This window comes from Phalacrocorax aristotelis, chromosome 2, assembly GCF_949628215.1.
Source record: "Phalacrocorax aristotelis chromosome 2, bGulAri2.1, whole genome shotgun sequence".
NCBI lineage: Eukaryota > Metazoa > Chordata > Aves > Suliformes > Phalacrocoracidae > Phalacrocorax > Phalacrocorax aristotelis.
The window spans coordinates 58346193-58361710 of record NC_134277.1 but is presented as its reverse complement, the minus strand read 5'-3'; the positions used below and the strand labels follow the sequence as shown (position 1 = coordinate 58361710).

The 15518-nt window shown below is 42.3% G+C and overlaps 1 protein-coding gene across 1 annotated transcript in view; it reads right to left on the bottom strand.

Moving 5' to 3' along the window:
• VOPP1 (VOPP1 WW domain binding protein) overlaps positions 1-15518 on the bottom strand; it is a 66013-nt gene that overhangs the window by 12661 nt on the left and 37834 nt on the right. The window contains exon 2 of the mRNA XM_075083741.1: positions 11106-11164. Coding sequence (XP_074939842.1) covers positions 11106-11164 — 59 coding nt within the window. The remainder of the gene's footprint in view (positions 1-11105; positions 11165-15518) is intronic.

Sequence of the window (15518 nt, the reverse complement as noted above, 5' to 3'; positions counted from 1 at the left end):
TGCTGAAAACTGGAGAAATTAAAGAGGTAAAGCAAGGATTACAGTCTTCAGCAGACTATAGAGCCACAGTGGTCTGACAACATTCCCTGTCCTCACCCAATGTGGGTATTCCCCATCAACACCATCCCTTTGAAATGCAGGCTCTAGTGCTCTTAGGTTTCCTCTCTAGACTGCATCATACGTGCCCAAACCTGATTTAACATTTAAGATGTTTGATTAGTAACATATTTTGGAAAAGTACAACAAAACGTAAATCATTAATCCATATGTTGTCACAGAAACCTTACTACAGACAGAGGGACAGCAGATGGGAGGGTTAAAGAAAACAATGAAACCCCCTCATCAACCAGCTACAGTAAACTGCATGATTTCTAACCAGTGTCCTGTAGACAAGCATGACTAATTCAAAACAAGGCTGCATGCCAGTGAGAGATTAAATGATTGCTGTATGTATGTAAGGTCTATGAAGCAAACTGGAATTAACTGGAACATAAGAAGCACTGGTAGTTTTTTAAATGGAGGGGAACAAAAGGGAGCCAGGAAGTTCAGCAAAGGAGGGTGTAGCAACAGACCAAAACTAAGAACAGAAAAGAAAGATTTTGGGGGGATGGGTAGTAGCATCAGATGAAGCTAAGGAAGTCTCAGCTGTGGTCCTAATACCAGCACAGGCAAAAGACCAGAGGGAGAAGCACAAGTGCTTACAAGAACTGGAAGGGAAGAACTGCTGAAGACTGGGTCACCTCCAGGCATACTCAATACTGAGCCCTCAAAGCCAGAAGGGTCAGGTCTGCTGCCATTGAACAGATGAAGGCAGACAGCTGAAGTGTGCATATGTATTTACTTGTTCTAGGACAAAGAAGTTAAAAAAGGAAAAGAAAAAGACAAAAATATTTAACCTGCTTGAAACTCAGCTGCCAGGATACAGTGATGCTGAACAGAAAAAAAATCAAATGAGCCATGAAACAAAAAGAAAAACAAAGCAGGCAACCACCACAATGTGAACAGCAGAAGCAATTCTGATGAAGCTCAGAGTCTTAGCTGTGCCATGACTGAGGAGTAATGTCACTGAGTTCCACAGACTACACTGCTGTAAGACTCAGACCTGAAGACTGAGGAATGAGGGAGAGGATCAATAGAAAATGTACCAAGTAACTGAAAAAAACTTGGTAGAAAAAGAACTCCCTCTATCTCACTGTTGATTAATTTATTTCAGACCATTCTGTATGTGCATTTCCATCTTTCAGTAAAAAGGCAGTTTTCAAGGCAAATTCATTGCGTATACTGCTATTTAAGGAAAGACCCAGGTTATTGACTGCATACATGGGGAAGACCACCAGACAGGTGGAGGAGCTTAACGCTACAAGCATGATGGAGAGCTTATGCCAAGGAATCCTTTTGCTGCAGCAGCCCACTGAATATGGAAATTGAAACACAGTGTCCCACTCTACACTCAGGAGTCCCACCTAAGTAACTATTTTTGTGTCCCAAAGTGGTTTAACCTCTCTCCAGAAAGACACTGCAACACAAAGGCCACATCCCTCTACTGACATTCACTTAAATACTTGACAAGCAGTAATACGCAGGAAAGGTCTTTGGCTGGTGGAACACAGTGATAGGTAACATCAGCCTTCCAGCCTTGGTCTTAGAACTGGTTGCGCCTCCCTGGCATGTCTGCATACATGGCCTAATTTTCAAGAGGGACACAGCTCCACCACAGTTACCTGCAGTCACAGGTTCTCAGCACCCAAAAGCATTTATCTTCCTCTCTTACACACAGCAAAGGTGATCCCTTAACGTATGCAAAAACAGTGCCTTGTAAAATGTAGGTCTGATTTTGGTGAATATATAACTATATAACAAATATAACTGCTTCATAGATGAACACAGCCACAACCTCGGTGGAACATCTGTACTTGAGAGTAAAACACTGCCGCTGGTACCCAGAAGAGCACTAGAGATAGAGTTACCCAAAATCACTCAGCCCTTAACTACAGAAGGAAACGTAAGGCAAAAAGGAGGGAAGGAGCTGTCAGGTAATTTTCTTCCACAGAGTAGAAACAACAGAGACAGAAACAATATTTGCTCAGATTAGATTCCTGTCATCTTTGACACAATTAAAATCTCCTACAGCGAGACAAGATACTTGGTTCCCGTCCTTCACACAGACATGAAAAACAAGAGCAGGCAACAGCTGAAAAAGGGATTATTTCTCAATTACTCTTTAGGTGAGGAGCCTATTAACAAGAACTCAGCAGAATATGGTAAATCCTCCCTCACTTCTGATGGGATGAGAAGTATTTGCTCAGCTGCTCCTATCAAACCTTCTTCTGCTACCCAACAGCTCACCATAACCCCAGCCCTCTCTGCTCAGGCCCCAAGAGGAAAGCCACCAACAGAGAGACTCTCCTTGTTATCTGTGAAGGCAGTAAGTTTCTGGCCAGCACATATCCATCTAGAAATTTTCTCTGCTCCTCTTGTGGCAGCACCTAGCAAGCATTGCTGTGGTTTGGGTTTTGTCCAGTGGCAGTATACGGCACTTTACACAGCCGTTTTCCAACATAGGCTGCAGGCCTTTCTTTCACAGAACAAAGCAGAGAAGTAGCATAGCTTAAGGCTCTGGCAAAAGTAACCCGTAGATAAACTGTATGACGAGTTTTAATTTTCTAGAGGTAGAATTGTAAATTTCTCATACCAACAGGAATGAGGGCTTCTAGTTAATCATCAGGTCCCTTATTAAACACACAATTAGCTCTTCATATCTCAAGCTGCTTCCAGTGGGCAAGCAGCCCTACTGCATCTAATGGCTGCTTTAGGAGATTATAAGCAATCTGCTGGCAGGGGGCGATGGGTGTCCATGAATTTTCTATCTGCCTGAATTTAACATACTAATGCATAGCAAATCTTTTTTCTTCACCAAGCGAGTGCAGGATCATACACAGAGGTGGTCATAGGTACTAAGGGCCAACAATTAGGTGCCACAAAGTCTTTTATAGGGTCTCCCTATGTAGAAAGGACTAGAAGCTTCAAGATGACTTTGGGGTCAAGTGCTCCTTGGTGCTGTCCATTGGAGCTTAAGCCAGGTGCAAGCCTTCCTGTCACACTGACAGGAAGCCAGAAGAAATTGCTTCTCAGCCTCACATTAAGGTTCTTGCCTAGGACACAGAGAGTTAATGCGCTGATGAATATTTCAAGTCAAACAGCCCCAACAGGAAGAACTCATGATAAGCTACAACTGTGGTTACTGTATCCTCTGGAAATGAGAGGGGGGTGGGATTGGGTTCCCTCCTCCACCTCAGCCAGAGCAGAGAGAGACTGAGCCCCTTTCCTCCTTCCTCAGAATAGGCTGCCTACACCTGGTCAGCCTCCAACTCCAAAGTCTTTCAGAGCTTCAATCTCAAATTAGGTCAGTCGCTTATTGCCTGTGATGGCACAGATATTAAATCCCTCTCCCCTCCTCAAAACTCATTCCTAGCAAGTTCAGTTGGTTGTTAATTTGGTAACCTAATTCTCCCTAGGTTGTACATCGGACAAACGATCCATCAAAGCAAATTCAAGTGCTTGGCAAGGCATCAAGTGACTGGGTGATTACAGCAGTCGAGACTACAACCTCAACAGATCCATCAACATTAAGGAAATCTAGTCCCTTAGTTGAAGCAAGGAATATACCACCTTAAGGGCACAGACTACTGAAGCTAGTTGTGATGTTTTGTAGCTTTATTGTTTAAGGCCACACAGGACTGAGCAATAGTGGTGGGTTTTTGTAGACTTTACACACAGATGGTCTGATAATTACCACTGTCTTCCTTCACGATACAAACTGTGCACTTACGTACTTGCATTGAACTACATATGCAAACAGGCCCTTCCTGTGGCTGCTCACCGCTAAATTGGTGGCCCTGGCCTGAGTCCAGGCCTCCATTTCTGTACAGTGCCAGCCATTCAAGGTGCCTGGAAGCATGCAAAACTATTACGCTGCCTCCCCTCTCCCTCCACCATGCTGGCTTCAAATCAAATGGAAGAATAAATCAACAGCTAGATTACTGCCCTAAGCACACACCTGCTGACACTTCATGTGGCTGTAATTGCAATGGGAAAGTTAAGTGTATCATCAAGAAAGCCAACTTAATTAAAAGCAGTAAACATAACAGGATGTGGAGCACAGAAAGTCGCTCCCATCATGCAACGTGCCCTGCGTCTAGACTGGGGGGTTTTCCCAGCCTCTTGTACACACATTGATGGAAGAAGTACTCTCTAAGCTATCTAAATAGCAGAAGACAAAATAGCTTTTTTATTGTTAAACTGGAATATTTTGCAGGTTCTTGGTAATGCACAAAGTTATTATTATAGAGTGACCACCAAGCACATAAAGGGCTTACACTCAAAACCGAGATGGATATGACTGTGTGATAAATACTATAAAATTTAAATCTGCAAAGGAAGATAAGTGTGTGGAAATGCACAAGAAATTTATTTCAAAAAAACATTAAAAACCACAACCAGAATACAATCACCATTCTTCTCCAAAATAAGAAAAAGAATTGACTGTTCCCAGGAAACATGTTTTAAACATGAAGAATATTCGTAAACATTGCTTTTTTAGGTTTACATTAATGTTCTTATACTAATTCTAAATGAAAAATTAAACAGATTTAATCAACATAGATGTGTACACGTGCAGCTGCCTGATGTATGCAGTAAGCTATTTTATACAGCAGAAACATATTAGCCTAAAAATACAGCACTTCCATCTGCACAGGCTTTTAACATTAATTCAGGTCCTGCTTCAGATAACGAGAATTAGAAGAGGTTACAAGATGGCACACCCTATGTTTCTTCTTTTCTTCACATATGTGCCAGCAGCAGTGGTAACATTTTCTTGCAGAGAAAGTTTCTACATTTCTTTCTGGAGGTCTTTCACCTGGTAGCACAACAGTGACCAGTCAAAACATACTTAGACATGGAACCCATGGCTGAGCTCCAGTGCAAAAAGTCAGTATTCAGGAGATGGAAGCAGGTACAGGCTACCAAGGAGAACTTTAGAAATCATCACGTACACAAGTAGGTGTGAAAGCCAAACCTCACCTACAACTGATCCTTGCAAGGGGCACCAAGTACAGCAAGAAGAGCTTCTTCCACCGCACTGGCAGTGGATGGTATCTGTGGACAAGCTGGAGAACAGCAGATGTCATTTACCTCAACTTCCACAAGACTTTCCATGCTGTCTTCCACAATATTCTTGTACCCAAGTTCAGATATTATGGTCTGGACAGGCAGACAGCTAGATGGGTAAAAAAAACCTGGTTGGATGGTGGGGCTCAGAGGGCAGTGGTCAATGGGTCACACCCTCTCTAGAGGGTATGAAGTAATCACTGGTAGTACCAGAGAAGCCTGGATCTGTCCTGTTGAAAAGTGTGTTGCTGGAATTGGTGATAAGAGTACTCTTACCAAGTTTGGAGATGGCACCAAGCTGGGGATCAGTCAATGAGCCCCAGGGCAGGGATACACTCAAAGGTCTAGACTGGTTGGAGGAATGGCCTGACAGGAACCTCATGATACTGAGCAAAACCAAATGTAAAGTCTTGCCTGTGGGAAGGATGAACATCTTGATGGCTGTGGAGCAGGTCTGCTGAAAAGGCCCTAGGAGTCATGGTAGACAGCAAGCTGAGCATCAGCCAGCAGTGTGTCATGACAGTAATAAAAGGCTAAAAGTATCCTGGACTGTGTCAACAGAAGCCTAGCCAGTGGATCAAGGGAAGTAACTGCCACCTTTCACTGAGCACTTGTTCAACCACACCTAAAACACTACATTTGCTTTGGCATCCCCAGTAAAAAGAATGAAATTGATAAACTCGAGCAAGTTCAGCAAAGGGCCACCAAGACAGACAGGGGCTGGGGCACTTGCCCTATGAGGAGAGGCTGAGGGACTTGGGCTTGTTCAGCCTAGGGAAGAAATGGCTTCAGACCTAAGAACAGAGCCTGCCAGTACCCAGGAGAAGGTTACTAAGAAGATGGAGCCAGGACCTTCCCAGTGGTGCAGGGTGGGAAGACAGACAATGGATGTAAACTAAAAGAAAAAGAGGTTCTGACTTGGTGTGTGAAAAAAAAGCTTGCCCACCATGAGGAGAGGCAGGCAGGTAGCAGAGCATGTTGCCTGGATAGGTTGTGCCATCTTCGTCCTTGGAGTTTTCCCAAGACCTAACTGGTTAAAGCCCTGAGCAACCTGGCCTGACCTCATGGCTGACCCTGCCCTGAGCAAGGGGTTGCACTGGAGGTCTCCTGAGAACCCTTCCCACGTGAGTTATTCTCTGATTCTCTAATCAAAGGTACTTTCTTTTCCTCACTACTTCTCTTAGAATATCACATTATTAAAAAATTCAACACACGATAATCCAACAGGATGAGCTGAAATAATGTTAACTGAATACTCAATAGCATCAAAGCTCTTTTCTCCAAGTCAGCCAACCCTCTCCCTGTGTGTGACTACTTCACTGACCCAGTGACATCAGACACACTATTTCTATTGCTGTGGACATATGCTTACCACTCGTACTCAAAAACATTTGTGCTGCTTTATAAACATGCCATGGAGCCTGTAAAGGAGAGGATAGAAACATTCAGGCTCTAGCATCTGGAATTTACCACCTCATTAAAAGCTCCAATGTGATGGTAGCTAACAACAGGAGAAAAAATAACCAGAAAAAACCTATGGGATTGTTCAGTCATACTGGGGAACATACTTTACCCTGCAGTGAGGGGGACAATCATTCTAATCAAACTACTCCTCATCAGCAAAATATAAGGCAGCCTTCCCTCTACTATTCATTCCTTATGTAGAAGTGGAAAAAACAACTGGATTATCTTAAGTGCTGCTGGCATCTGCATACAGAGGAGGTGGTTTTGCAACGTACTGCATTCACTATGTAATTATTTACATTATTGCCAAGTAAGAGAAGTATATTGACCGTCTCAAGATCATTAGCACTTCAGGTACATCCAGAATAAGACTGAGTTGACTTATTTAAGTGAGAGTAGAATGAGGATCCTTGTAGAGGATCAGAGTCAAGTCTGTTGAGACAGCTTTAATTCTGAATTGCTTTCTGTGTAGGAGATGTATGATCTAATTCTTTAAGCAAAGTCAGGGATAACTTGGCTCCCTGCTTTTCCAAAGGATAAGCATTAGACTCCTATGACTAATTCCTTTCTCCACTTCATATTTGTTTACTTATTTTTCTAGGCCACATAAATTTTCTGCTGAAGCAGGAGAGAAGCATGTAACTGACAATATCTTGTGACTCAGGCAACTAGGGCACAGAGAAATGGGTGGTTTGGTTAGTGAAGTAGGTTAAGACCAGTCTTGGAAATTCTCTGTATCAACAGTAGAAGACCAATGTATGTGTCTCAAATTCCTGGGAAGCTTTCCATGATGGCTTCTAGTCTGAAATAAGTTTAAGTTAACAGATTCACACAGCAGAGGTAGAGAAGTTCGGAAAATTATCAATTCCTCAGTCTAGCCTTAAGAAATGGAATTATATTTGGAAGAAATATGCTTGAAATAAACTAAAGCTTACTGCTGATCTGTGAAGGCTAGAACAATTATGTCCACTGGAAAAATAATCGAAAAAATATACTAATACTTGGACAGAGAGATGTATCATTAGTTCTGTAGCAGAGCACTCCAACCTTTGCCCTAGCTGTTAATACAGAAAGCATAACCAACAAGTTTTAAGAAAGCTTTGAGCAACATCTCTATCAGCTTTTTCTTTTTTAAATAATTACACTGGACAACAGATTGAATCAAAAAACTAAAAAAAACCTTAAGCTCCAAAAGAAGAACAGTCATATCACTGCAAGTTTTACCCCCCAATCTAAATATCCAGTTTGAATTTATACAGCTGAATTTACAGTACATTTATTTTGGCACACTGATTTCTTACTCAGCGTTCCTCTTGCTTAGCAGACAAAGTCTTATCTCTGTCTTTGGATGGCTGAAGTAGAGCCTTTACAGGAAAGATTAACTCAGCTATTTTGCCTTTAAATTGCTGATAAAAGCAAACAACCATTTTATGTGACAGTCCACCTTGGACTTCTGTTACTCTAGACAACTGAAAGAGACGCAGGCACCTTTGAGGAGGACGTGCCTACCTAGAAGAGATAAAGCACATGGACATGCCAGTCCAGGGATGCCATGGTCCAAGCATGACATTCTAGATCTGTGAATAGACACAGGACTTGGTATTTCTGATCTCACAAGCCAAACTTTTCATTATAACACAAAGTGGCTCCAAGAGAGATGTGACATACTGTCAGGATAGGTCTGAAATCACAGGGAAATCATTAAAAAGGATTGCATTGCTAGGTTTCATAAGTCTCCGAAGATAGTCTCAAGACCAAAGGACAGACTACATATGTTAACTGGGTAGAAAAAACTTCTGTCAGAAAACCAGTGACAGAAAGGAATGGAAGCTATTGCAAACTCATTTGATTAAATATATCTGCTTCTTATGGACTGTTGCTCCAGAAATTGTAAGATAAAATAAAACCCATTTCACTACAGGACATTCAAGATCTAGAGTTGACAGAGAAGACACTCTCAAGATGAAGTTATATATTATGCCTTTAGAGAATTCAACATCTAACCGTATGCTAGTGGAGAAGATCCTATTCATGCCTCCTCCCCCACAATATGCAGAATACTCCTTTCCTTTCCTCCCATTTCACCAGTGTTCGCCAAAAACTGTACCAAGCTGATTCAACACTGACTCAAATGTGCTAAAATGAACAACTTTCTGTGGGATTAGTAAACTGAATTAACACAGTGAAGGGTCAAACAAGTGCCAGAGCAATGGGATTTTACCCTAAGATATTGAGATTGGTGTTGTGCCCCTCCTCCACCATACAGGTGTGTAAAGACAGCAAAAGTAGGAAGCAGCTGGGGATTCTAGACAACAGAAGATGAAATTGCAGAAGTAACAAAATAGGAAACCCCAGGCACCACAGACATCAATGACCTTCCTATCGTTTGGATGCCTGCCCCCTTTTAACTTACGGGCTCCTATGCACTCAAATACCCTCTCTCCCTTCCCTTCCATGTTCCTTCACTTGTCACACGTTATCTACCCTCTGGGATTTTCTATTCCCAAATCCTTATTGTCTTTCCTTAGTGTTTCTTCTTCCCCACTTAAACTCATAATCACAGTAACAATAGCATTAACATGACACATCACCACTGCAACAATCACTGAGCACACACATCCCACCCCTTTCCCCTTCCTTTTTCCATTTACTTACACTATCCAGGAGGCTGGCAATCGCAACATGTTTATGCAATGACTCAGATAACAGAGTGCTGCAGTAACTACCACAAACACACACAACTACAAGTAACAGTCTTCTGATTGACCTGATGTAGCCAATATACAGTCATCCCTCCACATTAAAAGATCTCCCAAACCAACCAACAACCCACCAACACCATAGACCCTCTCACAACCTTCATCCTTCCAAAGTTCAAAGCTGTGTACAATTCCAATTAATCTCTTTGATGGACTGTAAAGTAAACACACTGCTTTTCCACAAGATACTCTATTTCAGCACACAAAGAAAACATTAAACTAGTTACCAAAAGGAAACCAATTAGAAAGCAACCTTGCATGCATCAGATCTATTGCAGATTGTAAGTCTCCCCTTTGTACCCCTTGCTTTTGCAGGACTTGGTATACATTTACCTGAGGCACAAGGAGTCTGAGCTAACACCCAATATACAAGTAGCCACCCCTTTTTATTACCGAGGGAAACAATCATTGGCTGCAAAAGGACATGGGCGGAGACGTAAGCTGAACACCGAGGCGATGCTGAATAATGCACTCCTGAATATCAAGGTACAGTGGGATTTTCATAATTTCATAACATCACAGCTTCTTTCCCACAATGCAGTGAAATAAAATAAAATGTAGGTGGAGCCAAATTCCTGTTATTAGCATGCGAAGAAAGTGAACTTACTTAAATTCAGCCATCTGTTCTGGCTAACCATTTATGAGTAATCCTCAACATTTCAGTCACATGAAGAAAAGACAGCAAGTTCTAGGCACAAACACTTCCTAAGCAGTTAATATTCACAATCGTAGATGATTAAACCATATAGTGTTTCATTCTTTCATTGAGGTTTGTTTCTTGCCTGGCTTCCTGGTTGCTTTTTGTCTCTAGCATTTCTCTCCTGTTCCTGGCAGATGAAGTGGAGGTGGTGAAGAAAAGGGAGGAAAGCTCTTGGGTGGCATAAGGATTACAGTAATTTCCAACCCTTCAGCAAGGAAGAGCTTGCTCAGGGAACAGATGACCTGCTGCTACCTAATCCTCCACCCCACTTTACAGTTGCAGACACCTGTAAATATAAATTAAAACAAACAAACCAAAAAAGGTTATACAACCCAGAGACAGAGTTCAGCACATTTATCTCCTTTCTGCTCCCAAATCCACAGGGGAGATACCTCCTACCCACACATTTCCTCTGCCTTTTTGTTGTTGCTGTGGGCAACTTAGAAAACTGCAATTCAGAGATCCTCAATCATGCACCTACAGGTCACTGACATTTGGTTCACACCCAAGCCTGATGTGAATGTAGACGCTACTCATCAAAAGGACAGTTATGCCACAGATAACAAGTCATCCCAACTCCCTAAATTAAACAGTATTAGCACAGGGACAAACTTACTTTCAAAGCATTCTTGATCATCTGCCTGATTACCTGCCCTTGTTCAAAACTACAGGAAAACTGTCCTCACACGGTTCTACTTATGTTTCCTTTCAGCATTCTGAAATAAGCACTGTTTAAGGTCTTGCATTTTGTTTTCAGTTGGAAAGGTTGGCTGGATTGTGTGGCAAAACCAGTCTGTACACCTTTTTTTAACAAGAAGAAAGGTAAAGAGATGGGACATGGGGAAGGAGGAAAAGGAAAGTTTATTGCATCTTCATTTTCAAGTTAGAAAAAGTCTCAGAGAAGTTACGGAAAAAGTATAATTAGTGAAAGAACAACACTCTAAGAGCCTACAGAATCTAATTCTCTCAAGCACTAGAAAATGCAAAAAGGAAGGAAAGTGTTGACTACTTACATATAATATGTAGGATATAATCCTTCAAAGTACCAGCAATGCTTTTTGGCCTCCGTACACTACAAAGAAAGAAAAATATGGTATTAATATTTACATAGGACAATGTACAATTATAAACACAAGCGCAGAGTAAATACCGTGACTTTGAGCGATTAGGAAAGGTTTATATTGCCAAAGATCTCCCAATCCTGACACACACAGCAACTGGGAAGTCAGTTCTTGTGAATGGCAGCATGCCCTGCCAGGGTTTGGACCCCTCAATCAAGGCTTTCTGTGGGGCCCCGTAGCTTCCCACCATTCACGAACAAAGTCAGTACATTCAGTGCAGGCACAGGATCCAGCTGCACATGCTTCCTGGCAGAACTGCTGTCTTAAAAGGCCACAGAGAACTTAAGAGCCCATTCGTGGCTATAAGTCTCTTAAGACACCTCCAAGGCATAACCAGTTTGATGACACTATGCATGTGACTACACAGTAAATTCAATAATTAAAGGGAATTATTCATCTTTCTGGAAGTCTCTGGTGTGTGGAGCCAGGCTCAGAAAGGAGCAGAGCAGAGAACCCATCCATCCCATCTCCTCTTCCTACAGCTTGGAAATATCTCAAGTGTTCATTAAAGTCCCAGGGAAAGGAAACTGTTTTCTGCAGCCCAGGGGTATTGTTCTCTTCTGCAGATTGCCAGTGTATCCTTGTTAAAGGATGGCGACAGGCATTTTTCTCAGCGTGTGTGCGCAGGCAACGTGGGAAGCGCACATTGTTACGGGCACTGCCACAATACAGACGGCAGCTCAGAACAATAGCGGCGCTTAAAAAAAGAAAACCAGATGTCAAGCCCAAACTCTATATACAATGCACAAAATATTTCTGCGTATCCCGCTGACAGCGCTAGCATAAAATGCCGTCTTCAATGCAGATGTCGCTCCAGGAGCTCCACCACAAGCTGCATTACCCGATCACACAGCCAGGGCATTATGGGACATCCTCCATAGAGCAGCAAGGAATATCTTGCTGGTATTTTAGCAACAATTCCCTCTGCTGCTCACACCTGGCACCCGATGTCGTAGAGTGCTCAGCACACCAGCAGTGCTTGGATCATCCTTCATGTCCACTCGGCAGCTCACCTTTAAATAACAGCTTGTATAAGTTTATTAGCCTCCCCAAATCCTAGAATATTAAATGAACCCAGTTAAGACAAAGACAAAGTGTTTTTAGATCCCTGACTCTCACTCCTCATGAATAAGAAAGGCTGCAAGCTCTTTAATGAGCATCTGATGTGCTAAATCACAGACAGATCAATTACAGCCCATGAAGACAAACCGCTATGGATTAAATTGTTAAGAGCAGTACAGGAGATAGGGGAGGAGGAGGAGAAGATGACACTTTTGATGTGTGCAGTCAGGCCCTTCCACTAATAGAACACGCTCATACCAGTCTTCAAGATGCACAAGCTTTAGCTTCTGCTGAAAGGACTGGAGCTTTTTCCTCAGGATAAACAGCAAAAGCCTCGTTCCCCTCTCAAATCAATGCCACAGTCCAGGCACTATATGCAGGAGGGCTCCATAGCTGCTGCTGGAGCAAGTGGCATTCAGAGATCCTTCTCCACATTTGCACTAATCTCCTTTTTTCCCCCGTCCTTCAAAGCTTCCAACTTCTTAACCCTTCCTTCCAAATATTTTCATCAGCTGGCTGTTCCCTCTTATCCTAAAATTAGAAATATACCAATTTTATCTCCATAACACCCTGCAAGCATATATGTGTTGTAAACCCAGCAGGTCTGCTGCCAAGTCAGTGAAAAATACTTTGGCTCTTCACCTTTGAAGGCTGCAGATCAGCTGACCCTGGCTAAAATCCCAGTGTCTGCAGGTCAACCACTTGGGAAGCCTCATTTCAGAGTCCAGCTTGGGGTGTAAGCCATTAAATATTTTTCCTTCCTGCTTCTCAACCAATATGAGTCACCATTTACCTCAGAGCCTTCGTCAGCATCAAGCATTTTAAATTATGTTTTCCCAGCAATGTTTTGAGCACGTGGAGCATGTGTACCCTTTATAAGTGTAAAGGGGACATTTATATTCAGCACTCATTCTGCCCACCCTCCTCCCCGTATTTTAATCCACTTTACAAGTTCTAAAACAAGTGGAGAAGATTCCTCCTTCCCACACCTCCCAAGTTGTAAGATTTCTGTTTCTGCCTGTTAACAATTCTCTGTTTCAGACAGCCAATATGCTTACTGCTGTCACAAGAAAGGCTCCAGCATGGCAAAGTTTTGCAAGTAACAGTTCCTTCTAGCTTGGAGGACTTTGGTATTTGCACTAAAAATCCTTTGGTGCCCAGACTTTGCCTTTTTATGGGCCCTGGAACAGCAGATACCACTTCCAAATCTGCTTTTTAATATCACAGTGCTATGAATACTGCATGGCAGTTCAGCTCTCCTACATGGGAATCAGGCAAACAAGCAAGTGGACCCCAAATGTGAGCAGCACAGCCGAATACGATACAAATGACATGTGAAACAGATTTACACACACGGGGCAAACCGCTGCCATCCCTGCTCAGTTAAAACTCCGACCAATCTCCATGGCAACTTTATGCCAGTAAAGCCCGACATAAAGAAAGCAGCTACTAACCACCGTCTCTGCTGCTGGTTAGCAGACCTCACAGGAATTGACTGCTGAAAATAAGACAAGAATGTAATTGCCTCTAAGGATTTGAGCCTTTTTAGCACTCAGGTACCAGAGAGATGAACAGGGTAGTCTGAGCACAGATTAGTTTTTCCCATCCCACACACATCCTCTGAAGCAGGCTATGATCGTCTGTCTCTTGCCAAGATCCAAATTATTCTTGAGTGGTACTGGCCTCTCAGTTAAGCTGGTGGAGAGCCATACAAGCATAAGAGGGGATGTACACCATCAGCATCAGGCTCTCATCCTCACAGAGCCTTTGGAGGATGATGTCCTTCTAGTTTTTTGAGACTATTAAACCCTCAAGAAACTGCAGCTGGCAGCAACTCTCTGCAGTCTGGAAAAGAGCACAAAGGGAAGATTACTGATATTACTGCAATACAAAAGGACCTCAGACGTCAGGATTGGTGCCTGCTCTGCTAGCTCCTGTACGAAGACAGGCTGTATCTCAGAGTTTCTAACAAGTGCTTGTTCATGTCTTTAAAAAGCCACTTACCCATTCATTAATAGCAAAAACTGTGTGTTTATGGTTTTTAAACAAGCCTTAGGTATGACCTTACTGATGCTTTTGACCTTCTAGGAGAAGGACTCTGCACATTTTGCTTATAAAATTCCTCCTTCTATGTCCTTTAACAATTCGACACAGCTATAAAATAGAAATACAAGTGTACGTTCATTTTTAAAATAAATTATGCAGGTCTAATTGGGTGTGCATATGTAATCTTTAGAGAATTTATGGTATGTGCATTAGCCAGATGCTTGAATACATTCCTTAAGATTGCATATTTGGAAAGAGAAAAAACACAAGTGTTGGTTTTGTTTGTTTGTTTTTAAGTAAATCAGCATCTGTCTTGTAGCCTGTTTTCTTTGACAGCATGCAGCAACGTGAACCGCAAGCCGTCCTTTTTTGTGGCCTCTAAATTCGTTCAGCTTTCCTTTAAGAAAGGAAATGTGCTTCCTGCCAGAGATTGAAATTGCAAATATTACAGCTGCTAGTAAGAACAATGAGAAAGAAGTTACTAAAACGTTAACCAAAGACTGGTTTTGATCACACCATAAAATACAGAACGCGAGTACATATGTATGCACGTGGTGTGGGGGAAGACTGAGCAGGCAGCCTGCTCACTGAATGTCAGATGGTACTCTACAGATCATTAGTTATGCTTTGCAGGATTTGCAGAAATACTATCTCTAGCAGGAATATCCTCCACATTGCACATCGTTATCTTTCAGTCCACAGGACAGTAAAAAGAAAGCAGATTTGATCAATTAATTACTCTTTGCAGTCAAGGGAGCAGTGGATTCACACCCAGTGCTTTTATTGGAGGTTTGAAAAATTATAATAAAAAAGGATAAACAACAACAGCACCACTTGAAGATATTGAATACTTTCCCATGTGAGTACAGTCCATTTTTATTACTGGTACCAATGAAAAAAGGAGCCTGCTGCAGACGGATGTGTTTGTGGAGGGCAGGTGGAGGGCGATTGCTATCTGTATGCTGAAGGGACATTCAGAGTGAGTTTGTGACATCTGCTCAAAGCCAGATTCTGTAGGAGGCACAGGTCTGCTATCGATCACAAAGTCAATGAAACCCTATCAGTTATCAGCAACTGAGGGTGTGGCTCTTCCTTTTTAACATGACAAAAAGCTAGATGCTACACAAAATTTCCATTATGTATTACAGCTATAAGGATCCAAAGAGGTAGATCCAGAAGGAAAAAAAGCAGGAATTT